This window comes from Corythoichthys intestinalis, chromosome 7, assembly GCF_030265065.1.
Source record: "Corythoichthys intestinalis isolate RoL2023-P3 chromosome 7, ASM3026506v1, whole genome shotgun sequence".
Classification (NCBI taxonomy): Eukaryota; Metazoa; Chordata; class Actinopteri; order Syngnathiformes; family Syngnathidae; genus Corythoichthys; species Corythoichthys intestinalis.
The window spans coordinates 12,552,818-12,564,849 of NC_080401.1; the positions used below are offsets into that span (position 1 = coordinate 12,552,818).

The 12,032-nt window shown below is 40.1% G+C and overlaps 1 protein-coding gene across 11 annotated transcripts in view; it reads right to left on the reverse strand.

Annotated features, from left to right (window-relative positions):
* LOC130919428 (discs large homolog 1-like protein) overlaps nt 1–12,032 on the reverse strand; it is a 249,323-nt gene that overhangs the window by 91,965 nt on the left and 145,326 nt on the right. For all 11 annotated transcript variants that reach the window (XM_057842131.1, XM_057842130.1, XM_057842133.1 and 8 more), the window contains 4 exons: nt 8,188–8,312; nt 6,271–6,440; nt 1,988–2,124; nt 1,691–1,835 (listed from right to left, as the gene is read on the reverse strand). In XM_057842131.1, the coding sequence (XP_057698114.1) occupies nt 1,691–1,835; nt 1,988–2,124; nt 6,271–6,440; nt 8,188–8,312 (577 nt within the window). The remainder of the gene's footprint in view (nt 1–1,690; nt 1,836–1,987; nt 2,125–6,270; nt 6,441–8,187; nt 8,313–12,032) is intronic.

A 12,032-nucleotide genomic window follows, 5' to 3' on the forward strand; every position in this document is an offset into this window, starting at 1 on the left:
AAAATCCTGCCCCAAGTGTAGGAGTTCAAGTAGCTTGGGTTCTTGTTCACGAGTGACGGTATGAGGGAACGGGAGATCGACAGGCGGATTGGTGCAGAGTCTGCAGTGATGTGGACTTCGCACCGGCCCGTAGCGGCGAAGGAGCTGAGCCAAAAGGCAAAGCTCTCGATTTACCAGTCGATCTACGTTCCTAACCTCACCTATGGTCACGAGCTGTGGGTCGTGACCAAAAGAACAAGATCGCGGATAAAAGCGGCCTAAATGAGTTTCCTTCGCGGGTGTCCAGGCTCTCCCTTAGAGATAGGGTGAATCTCGGACATCCGGGAGGGACTCGGCGTCGAGCCGCTACTACTCAATGTTGAGAGGAGCCGGTTGATGTGGCTACATTATAATTCAGTTAATTCGTTCTACAGTCCAAAAACCCACGCTAAATCCTTGATGAATACTGCAGGTACCATTACAAATAGCCAAACAAATAAATTTAAAACACAAATCAGATTAATAATAATGTAACGAATCGGGTTTTAATGTGGCAGTTGTGTTTTGCACGCTGTTCCTGAACACACCGTGTGACTGACGAGATACGAGAAAGTTTTTATTTTCTCTTCTTATGTTGTTAGCATCGGCTACGGCAGACAGTAGCCGTGTTGTGTTACACAAAATCTGAAATAAATGATTAAAACCTGACAAAGCTGGTGAATTTCTTGTTGATGTTACAATAATAATAATAAAAAATTGGAAATATGTCAAATTAACTTATAGAGACTGGCGAACAGAGGTCGGAGGAGACGGCGGTGGAGAAGAGGAGGATACATCTGCTTAAGGAGTGTCAAGATCGTAGGCAAATTCCGTATTGTCGAGCCAGTTCACTAACGCACACCAGGCTCATATTTTTCTATCATTTTCTTCTTAATTTCAATGGTAAGCGTCACCTTTTTCCATTTATCACACCTGCACTAACCTTCTTAGGACCCATGCTGATTTCTTTCAAAAGAAAATCCGCCATGCGTCCATCTTGGGGGAAAACAATGAAATTGCGACGCTGTCACAAATCGTTGTATTTTGTCGAGACAAATGACGAGTCAAATTTTACATCGGATGCCGAAAAGATCGTATGGTGATACGATCATATGTAGCGGTACCACCGTATAGGTAATTAATGACATCCATTGCAGTAATTTTAATTACAGAACAAAAAAGCAAAAATTGATTGCGGAGGACAGCATGAATTATATTGCACACCAAAGACATTTCTTAACCCCAAAGCATGTCAAGCCTATGCTGTCACCTTATTGCAAAACATGTTGCAGTACGCATGGACACCAGAGCTAACGTTAGTGCCAGACCTTCAAGCAGGGGTAGTTCGTCACAAGAAATTTGGTCAGCCTGACAGCAATCTTGTCGTAAATCTGCTTCGCCCAGCTGAACTGCTGTTACACGGGGGGTTGTGTGCCTGCACGTTTGAGAAGCATATTGCTTTGCTGTGTTGTTTTAGCATTGGCATTCCTAATCCACAGACAGCAAAAATACATTGTCTGGATTTCTTTTGGCTAATTGCAATGGCTTAATGGCATGTTAATCACACATACAAGATTTCAGTAGAACAGCTCTTTTTTGTGGCTTTTAACTCCAAACATATTTAAATTGAATAAAAAAATATTCATAAAATTACATTACACTATATACTTACAATTTGTGACATCAGGAGGTGGAAACGTTTCATTGATGAAGAGAGAGGTGTGTTTGGCCACGCGTAGATAAACAACATCCGGGGTTGACTTGAGAGCTGCAACTGCTTCCTCATGAGTAACCTCTTCTAAACAAGAGGCATTTACCTACAGACGCATAAAAAAATTACATTACTGAAACCAATAAGACTAGAATTAATTGTGATGCAATAATAAAGCAGTGCCACTGATGCCTTGTACAAGAAAATCGAGTTTCAATATATGGAAACAAGAAATGACTGCCCAAAAATTACACTTACAGCAACAAGTTTGTCCCCTATCTGTAGCCGTCCATCTTTTTGTGCAGCCCCGCCGTCAATGATCTTTGTCACATAAATGCTGTTGTCACCTGGAACATGTTGATTTCCAACTCCACCAGCTATACTAAATCCGAGACCTAAGAGAAATAATCAACACTTAAAATTGTTGTTCATAATGAAAAATATCACGTCATATCAATCAAATATTCACTCATTAGGCAAATCTCATAACTTTATAAACAGCGACACGAAGTGCTATACAGTGAGGAAAATAAATAAAACACCTTGCAGTTTTTTGAATTCGCCAACTTAGAAATGATGGGCAGGGTTGAAATTTTCATGGTAGGTGCTTGAACACCAGTTCTATTAGCTAGAATTGTGAGCCTCAATGACCTGTTAGTCGCCCTTAAAAAGTCCACCACCACTCCACTTATTCTCCTAAATAAGTGGAATGGAGGTGGAGTTTTTACATCTGACTTTTTGATCTGTTTGAGGCGGTTAGCTGCATATAAACACCTGTTCTCACCATACACCCCAAAGAGCTGTCCAAAGACACCAGAGACAGAATTGTAGATGTCTACAAGGCTGGAAAGAGTTATGGGGCAATTGTCAAGCAGCTTGGTGATATAAGCTCCACCGTTGGAGAAATTATTAGAAAATGGAAGAAGCTAAAAATAAACGTTAATCTCCCTTGGACTGGGGCTCCATGCAAAATCTGCCTAGTAGGGTCTCAATGATCCTAAGAATGGTGAGGAATCAGCCAAGAACTACACAGGAGGAGCTGGTCAATGACCTGAAAGGAGTTGGGACCACCATTTCTAAGGTTACTCTTGCTAATACACTAAGACGTCATAGTTTAAAATCATGCATAGCACGAAAGTTTACCCTTCTTAAACCAGCACATGTCCAGGCCTGTTTTAAGTTTGCTAATAACCATTTGGATGATCCAGAGGAGTCATGGGAGAAAGTCATGTGGTCATATGAGATGGAACTTTTTGGTCTTAATTCCACTCACAGTGTTTGGAGGAAGAAGAATGATGAGTACTATACCAAGAACACCATCCCTACTGTGAAGCATGGGGGTGGTAGCATCATGCTTTGCGGGTATTTTTCTGCCAATGGGACAGGACAACTTCACTGTATTAAGGAGAGGGTGACCAGGGCCATGTATTTTCAGATTTTGGGGAATAACCATCTTCCCTCAGTTAGAGCATTGAAAATGGGTCGTGACTGTGTTTTCCAACATTACAATGGCCCGAAGCAGACAGCGGGTATAACCAATGAGTGGCTTCATAAAAAGCATATCAATGTTCTGGAGGGCCTAGTCAGTATCCAGACTTAAAACTAATAGAAAATCTTTGGAGAAAGCTCAAACTCAGTGATAGTCCAGAAACCTGATTGATCTAGAGAAGATATGTGTGGAGCAGTGTTGCAAAATCCCGGCTGCAGTGTGTGCAAACCTGGTGAAAAGTTACAGGAAACGTTTGACCTCTGTAATTGTAAACAAAGGCTACTGTACCAAATATTGACATTGATTTTCTCAGGTATTCAAATACTTATTTGCAGCAGTATAATACAAATAAATTGTTAAAAAAATCATACTCTGTTATTACGGGATTTTGTTTGTTCTTTTAGATTGTCTCTCACAGTGGACAAGCACCTACCATGAAAATTTCAAACCCGCCCATCATTTCTAAGTGGGAGAATCACAGGGTGTTCAAATACTTATTTTCCTCACTATATATACAATTCATCCATTTTCAACACTGCTTATCCCGTTCAGAGTTGCGGGTTGCTGGAGCTTATCCCAGCTGACATTGGGTGAAAGGCAGACTACACACACCAAACTGGTCACCAGTCAGTCACAGCTCACTGTATATACAAATTGATACAATGCAATACAACAATGATCTAAAATGAAATATAAAACTACACTGATTACAAAGAAAATCCAATGTGGCAAATTCTCCTGTATCAGCTGGAATTGCATTACTCCTCAAACAAGGAAAGAAAGGGATGCAAAATAGAAGAGGACATAGAGGGTTTTTTCTTCTAATTATTTGGTAACAAAACAAAAACAAAACAAAACAAAAAAACATGCTGACCGATCCTTTCAAGTTAGTCCTATTTAGTTGAAAACAAACTTTTTTCATAAATGTTCATACTCTATGGCACCATCTAATACCCCTCATTCTATTCTCAATTATCATTTCAAAACTGAAAACTATCCGTGTGACAGGGTAGTTTCCAGTCATTTGCAGTGGAAAAATAGCTTATCAAAGACTGCAGTGAAAGAAGATGTGATGTTCCGGTAATATTTATTGGTGGCTTGGTTGGTTATACTATAAATAAATCACATTAGCAGTGTAGCAGTCATGGCCAAGATCAGCTTGTTTACTGTGCAATGGTGATGTTAAGGAGAGAAGTGGCTTTGGTTTAGTGGGGAGGGGTGAAATGACGCCACCACAACATTGAGATAATCACAAAGGCTTCATAGTTAGCCCTAAAGTGGAAATTTAGACAGAATTTCCAACAACATGATAACAGCCAGTTGTACTATTCACTCACCAGACATTTTATTAGGAATACCTATATACAGTAAGTGCTCGTTTAATGCAAATTTCTAATCAGCCAGTCACATAGCAGCAAGTCAATAAATATAGCCATATAGATATGGTCAAGACGATCTGCTGTTGTCCAAACTGAGCATTAGAATGGTGAAGAAAGGTGATCCAAGTGACTTTGAACATGGCATGTTTGTCTACCTATTTCAGAAACTGCTGATCTACTGTGTTTCTCACACAAAATGGTGGTCTGAATGCTTCGAAAAAGAGAATAAGCAGCAATTCTGTACGAAAATACCTTTTTGATGCCAGAGGTCAGAAGGGACTGGGAAGACTGGTTGGTGCTGATAGATAGGCAACACTAACTCAAATAGCCACATGTCACCACCAAGGTCTGCAGAAGAGCATTTCTGAACGCACAACACGTTGAACCTTGAGACAGCAGCAGAAGAACACACCAGGTGCCACTCCTGTCAGCTAAGAACAGGAAACTGAGGGGCTACAACTGACACAGGCTCACCAATATTGGACAATAGAAGCTTGGAAAAACGTTGCTCGGTCCGAATCTCGTATATTGCTGTGACATTCAGGCATGTGACATGTAGGGTCAGAATTTGTTATCAAAAACATGAACGCATGGAACCATGCTTCCTTGTATCAACAGTTCAGGGGAAGCGAGTGGTGGGGTAATAGTGTGGGTGAAGTATTTTCAGTACACTTTTGGCACCTTAGCACTAATTGAGCATTGTTGTAACACCACATCCAAACTGTGAATTGTTGATGACCACGTCCATCACAGCGTACAGTGTACCCATCATCTGATGGCTACTTCCAACAGGATAACGATTAATGTCATAAAGCATGAATCACCTCAGACTGGTTTCTTGAACATGACAATGTGGTCACTGTATTCAAATGGCATCAACCATCACCAGGTCTCAATCCAATAGCGCAATCATCAACTGCATGATGCCATCATGTTAGTATGGTATGCCACAAAAGATTACAGTAATTCTAAAGGTAAAAAGTTATCCAACCCGCCGCTAGTCAGGACTTGCTGCCTTCTAATCAACAGCAGGTTGAAAAATCTTATTCATTTAGAACCTCAAGCCTATTCACTCTCCAAAACAGACCAAGTACCAACACAACTGCGTTAGAGAAAATAATTAAAAATTAGTACCATTCACAGTATTCACTGCATATCCAGATTTTGCCATGTGGCACCGGATTGTTTGCTATTGGGTTTCTACTCAGCTTCTGTATAACCTATGGATATATAATATGAGGCTAGATTGCTGCTAGATTTCTTTCCCCATTTAAAGTAACATGGGCAATTATGGTTCTTTAATCCAAAAACAAAGTAGATTTAGAGGGCTTGTTTAGGAATGTTTAGCATATTTGTCAAATGTTAATGATTTGAAAATGTGTGCTTCTTTCATTTTGAAGGACTGCTTCAGATCTAGCCAAGATGAATATTTATATTAAAATGCCTCCTAAAAACTAAATTTAACGAGACTGGACTTTTTATTTGATATTCGAATAACTAAATTTCCAATGTTTCATGCAATATGGTCAAAGAAAGTGGTGAAGGATATCTTTAAAGTCTTAGCAAATAATCAAAAGCTCACGTACACTAGATCTGCTTGTCAAGGCATCTTAACATGTACATTAAAAAATATCTACTTTGTGTGTTGTAATCATGTTTGTAGTTTTCTTCACCTTTTGGACCCTTCACAAGCTTGATATCCAATATTTTATCAGTAAGGCTCTTCTTGCGTCGGACACACAGTCTGACGAGACCTCCGGCATCCTTCAGTGCCTCCACCGCCCCACTGTGGGTCACTTCCCTGACGTCCGTCTCATTTACTCGGACTATGGAGTCATTCACCCTGCACAACAAAATAAAATGAACATGCATGTTCAAACTAGGGCTGTCAAACGATTAAAATTTTTAATCGAGTTAATTACAGCTTAAAAATTAATTAATCGTAATTGATTAATTCAAACCATCTTTAAAATATGCCATATTTTTCTGTAAATTATTCTTGGAATGGAAAGATAAGACACAAGACGGATATATACATTCAACATACGGTACATTCATTGTATTTGTTTATTATAACAATAAATCAACAAGATGGCATTAACATTATTAACATTCTCTTAAAGCGATCCATGGATAGAAAGACTTGTAATTCTTAAAATATAAATGTAAGTACAAGTTATAGAAATTTTATATTAAAACCCCTCTTAATGTTTTCGTTTTATTGAAATTTGTAAAATTTTCAATCAAAAAATAAACTAGTAGCTCGCCATTGTTGATGTCAATAATTACACCATGCTCATTCATGGTGTAACACATAAAATCAGTTGGACCCAAGCGCCAGCAGAGGGCGCCAAACACCAAAAAACAAGTAACAAGCGAACATTAAACTATGCTGTCATTTTAATCTGTTTGAGCGGGGCATGTGCGTTAATTGCGTCAAATATTTTAATGTGATTAATTTAAAAAATTAATTACCGCCCGTTAATGTGATAATTTTAACAGCTCTAGTTCAAACCAAATTTTCGGGTGCATTCATAAGTAATAACATAATACGAGTACAATACAATTGCTCAGATGTGACATATTAAAAATATACATCACTTCCTCACTAGTGTTTTTCACAGTACATTGATCCCTCGTTTTTCGCGGTAAATGGGGACCAGAACCTGCTGTGATACGTGAAAAACTACGAAGTAGCCCCCACCGCCGAAAAAAGGTTTTTTTTGTGTGTGTTCATGGTATTTATTCAGATTTAGCGTTGGAAAGAGATACATACAACACCTGTTTTTCCCCTTTTCCCCAAATGTACAAAAAAAACCTAAACTTTTGTGTATATTTTTTTTAATAAATGGTTTTTAAGCACTTCAAACGTAATAATAAGTTTCAAACATGTTACTGTCCCACCAAATCATTTTTAAACAAGAATAAAAGAGAAAAATGCTTATCTTTATTAGATGCTTCATTGAGTGAGTCCACTCAAATCCGCTCAAGCTGCTCACCTACACACAATGAGTTGCCACAGCAAATGCTTAACAAGTTAAACGCTGATTGACTCATGCGGCGCTTTGAAGTTTTGGCTTCCAAGTGTCTGTGGCAAGATCAAACATTAAACATCTGTCAATCATCATTAACTTTAATAAGCAACAACAGTGCACTGCCTGACCAACAGAGCAGCAGGATGGAGAGAGAGACATTCATTTAGTTATTATTATTATTTTTTTTTAAGTGAAATAAAAATGCGCGATGGACTGAGGGTGCGAAGTAAGCGCTAAGTAGCGAGGGATCATTGTACTTCAATTGTGCAACAAGCAATTGCTAAATATTTTAAACTGAAAAGACAATATTTGATTTGTTGCTCTTTCCTCCAAAACACTAAACTGAGATTCATCAATTCTGTTCTATAATGCGAATTGAGCATGATTGGCAACTATCCCAGATGAATGTGGATGAGAGGCAAAAGTCTCAGAAAACCAAAATAATATAGTGTACACATATGATGAACAAAAAAGGACCACTTACTACTTTCTACCTAATACTGTATGTTATCATTTACCATAAAACTAGTAAAATAAATATAATTTTATGCATACTTAAGTCGTCCATTCTGGGCTGCGGCCCCTCCAGGAATAATCTTGGTGATGAAGATGGACGGATCATCTCCAATATGGGGATTATCAGTCCCTCCAGCAATACTGAAGCCCAAACCTGAGTTACCCTGTGCATAAAAAAAGATAGACAATGTATGTCAGTAATGTCATCAACAACCACTACTGGTACTTTTACTAGTACTATTACTGCTGACACCACCACTACTACCCTCACTATCACATATTACTACTCTAATTAATATGTTTTAGTCATGTTCCAATCAAACTCCATTTACCAATACAATAGTGTCACGAGACAAAAACAAAAAACAAAAACAAAAAATCCAACCAATTTGCAAATTTCAATATTTCTTTGGTAAATGTTCAAACTGTAAATTTAGTTGCGATTTCCTGATTCACACATCAAAAATTGAGCCAGATTACATCCTTTTCTGATCTAAGATAGGTTAAAAAAATGGAAGAATATCATCTGAGTTTCATGTAAAACAATACATTGTTTCGGGATTTTTTTTTGCAAGATAACCCATGTGCTTAATCGCTGAAGGACAACTTTTAATTATGTCTGCAAAGCTGCTTGGCTGACCGACAGGTCAAAGAGTTTGGTAAACAACTGTTTATTATAACACATTCAAAGGGCTTAACTTCCAATAGAGGTTTGTTCCACAAAGGTTGCTTTACACAAGGTCATAAATCAATAGTGTCACAGTTGTTTGACAAAGGTGTGAAAATATGGGCGAACAAAGGAGCAAAAAAAAAAAAAAAAAAAATCAGTGGTGAAAAGCTGATACTAGGACATAGAAATTAATAAATATTTGGATGACGCTAAGGGCTGAATGTCTTGCAGTATTAGTTCGCAGAGCAGCAGCCTCACTTGCCAGGCTGGGTAGATGAGGAGGGCCTACCGACTCTGTGGCAGGCACTGTTTAAAGTCTTCTTAGCCAGTTCGAGCACAAAATTCTTGAAATATACCCAAATTTGTCCACACTAGACCACACTGTCCTGTTCAGCTGTTTGACAAGGAAATGGAAGTTTGAGTGTCCGGTTGATCCAAACAGTTTTAATGTTTCACATTTGAGTATGACATACTCCCATTGTGATCATTCAACATATCTAGTTTATTTAGAGAACGCAGCGAACAGGAAGGGGTTATGGTGGAACAGAAGAACAGACGGAGAGAAAGACAGAAGAAACACAAACAACAACAAGAAATACATTGAACGCCTACACTAACTATGAATATGTTGGTGTTATCGTCAGCTACTGTAGATGTATTGACACCATGTGGGGGGCCTGTTAACCAGGGAATGGGGGGGGGGGGGGGTTATAGAAGATAAGTGATTGGGAGGGGTGGAGTGTACACAAATCAGTCCTGTGATCTAGAACCCGGTAATCGTGTGAATCCCTTGTGAGTGTGAGCCCGCTGGCAACACACCCTACGCCGCCCAATCACCAATGCCCGCAGTGAGGACCTCCATCCGAGCGCCCCCATTCACATCCAGCCGCTTGCGAATCCCACCAAACATGCGATACCCACACAGACGAGCGGAGACGCCGCGTGGGCACCACCCCAGGGCCACGGCCCCTCCCCCAGCCGACCCAAGGGGGAAGAGCTAGCGTAGCCCATCCCTCCTACCGCAACCTAGCAAAGGGGCCATCGTCACCCCCCCAGGGATCTAGGGTGGTTCCCCGGGCCACCCGCGCCCCTGTCAACTGGCCTTCAGGGATGGATAGAGGGCACTCACCACCGACCTCCACGCCCGCCCCCACCCCTGACCACCCGCCCAGCCCACGGGCCACAGCCGCAGCCCCCCAGCCGGCACTGTACATTGTGGGACCACCAACGGCACACCAAGCCCAGGGCAGGGCCCCCCACCGGAGCAGGCGACACCCAGCCGACACACCGGCGAATCACTTATTTGAGGGGTCGGGAACCTTTTAGACAGAGAGAGCCAACCCAGCATATTTTAAAATGTCATTCCACAACAGCCATACAGTGTGTGTCTATGTGTATGTATGTATGTATATAAACACACACTGTATATTCTATGCTCTTTTGCCAGCTTGTCCGAGTCAGTTTTGTAAACACTGTTTCTTTCGTGAGCGCATTTGAATGCTTTACACGGGAGGCAGAGGGTGGTCACACTCTGCTTTTACTAGCAGTCGCCGAGTTGCAATGGAAATAAATCTTGAGAAAACGACTAAGAAAGTTTAACATCGTTACTTGGGTTGTTACAATCGTTGCGCATTTGTGCACTCACCACAAAGAAAATAACAAATAAAAACATGGTGTGGCGCCACGTATATTTCCTGGAATAGGAAACCACAATCGGGGACGACCAGGGGGACGTGTGCGTAACACTGGCTGAGACAGGCGCAAGTGGCGACAATTTGACAGTCCAAAAAGTCACGAAAGTGAAGCGCCTTTGTGACTTGGGGTACCATGCGGTTCCCTTTCGTGGTTTAATTTTCCCCTATGTATTTTTTATATACTCCATTTCGCCCGGCATCGAGTCAGAAGGGGCCAACCCCACCGCTGACGAGTGGTGACTTAACGCACGAGGCCATCTCGCCCATCTCCGCGCGACCCGACTTGAAGCATATTGTTGCTACGCACATTTTAAGTGCCCAAGATTAATGCGCGAATGCGGCATCAGCTCATCATAGTTGGTTCATGTCAAGCTAGCCGGCGGGTTCCATATTTAAGATGACGGGTTGGCAGAGAGCTCAATGCGCTCATCAAAAGAGCCATATATGGCTTGCGAGACAGAGGTGATTTATTCCATCAACTTGTGCAACACAACACGCCTACTGTCTGCTGCCAGCAACAATTGTTATATTATAAGAGAAAGCATAGACTTCATTACCTATTGACGTGGCACTTTGTCATTCTTTGTGTAACGCCTTATCAGAGGGGGCCAGGCTTCATTTAGTAATAGCCGAAGACGGCACATGCTCATGTCGGATTTAAGCTTGGATTTTTGAAGAACTACGAAGCTGTACTGCATACAAACAGGAAGGATTGTATCAGGAGTGATTTGTTCGAGGAATCTAGGTAAATATTATATTTTTCGTACCATGTGTGCGTGATTGAAGCATTTATTCGCAGAAATTTTCTTCTTTGTTTACACATGGAGGCGGCTAATTTTCGTAATTGACTAGCCTCATAGTTGGCAATATTTACGCAAAATAAATGCTACGTGCACATTTTTTATTTTGCTTTTAACTAGGGCTGTCAAAATTATCTCCTTAACGGGCGGTAATTAATCTTTTTAATTAATCACGTTAAAATATTTGACGCATTTAACGCACATGCCCCGCTTAAACAGATTAAAATGACAGCACAGTGTCATGTCCATTTGTTAATTGTGTTTTTTGGTGTTTTGTCGCCCTCTGCTGGCTCTTGGGTGTGACCGATTTTATGGGTTTCAGCACCATAATTATTATTGACATCAACAATGGCGAGCTACTAGTTTATTTTTTGTTTGAAAATTTTACAAATTTTCATTCAAAAACGAAAACATTCAGAGGGGCTTTAATATAAAATTTCTATAACTTGTACTAACATTTAGCTTTTAAGAACTACAAGTCTTTCTATCCATGGATCGCTTTAACAGAATGTTAATAATGTTAATGCCATCTTGTTGATTTATTGTTATAATAAAAAACATACAGTACTTATGTACAGTATGTTGAATGTCAATATCTGTCTTGTGTCTTATCTTTCCATTCCAACAATAATTTCCAGAAAAATATGGCATATTTTATAGATGGTTTGGAATGCGATTAATGATGATTAATTATTTTTTAGGCTGTGATTAACTCAATTA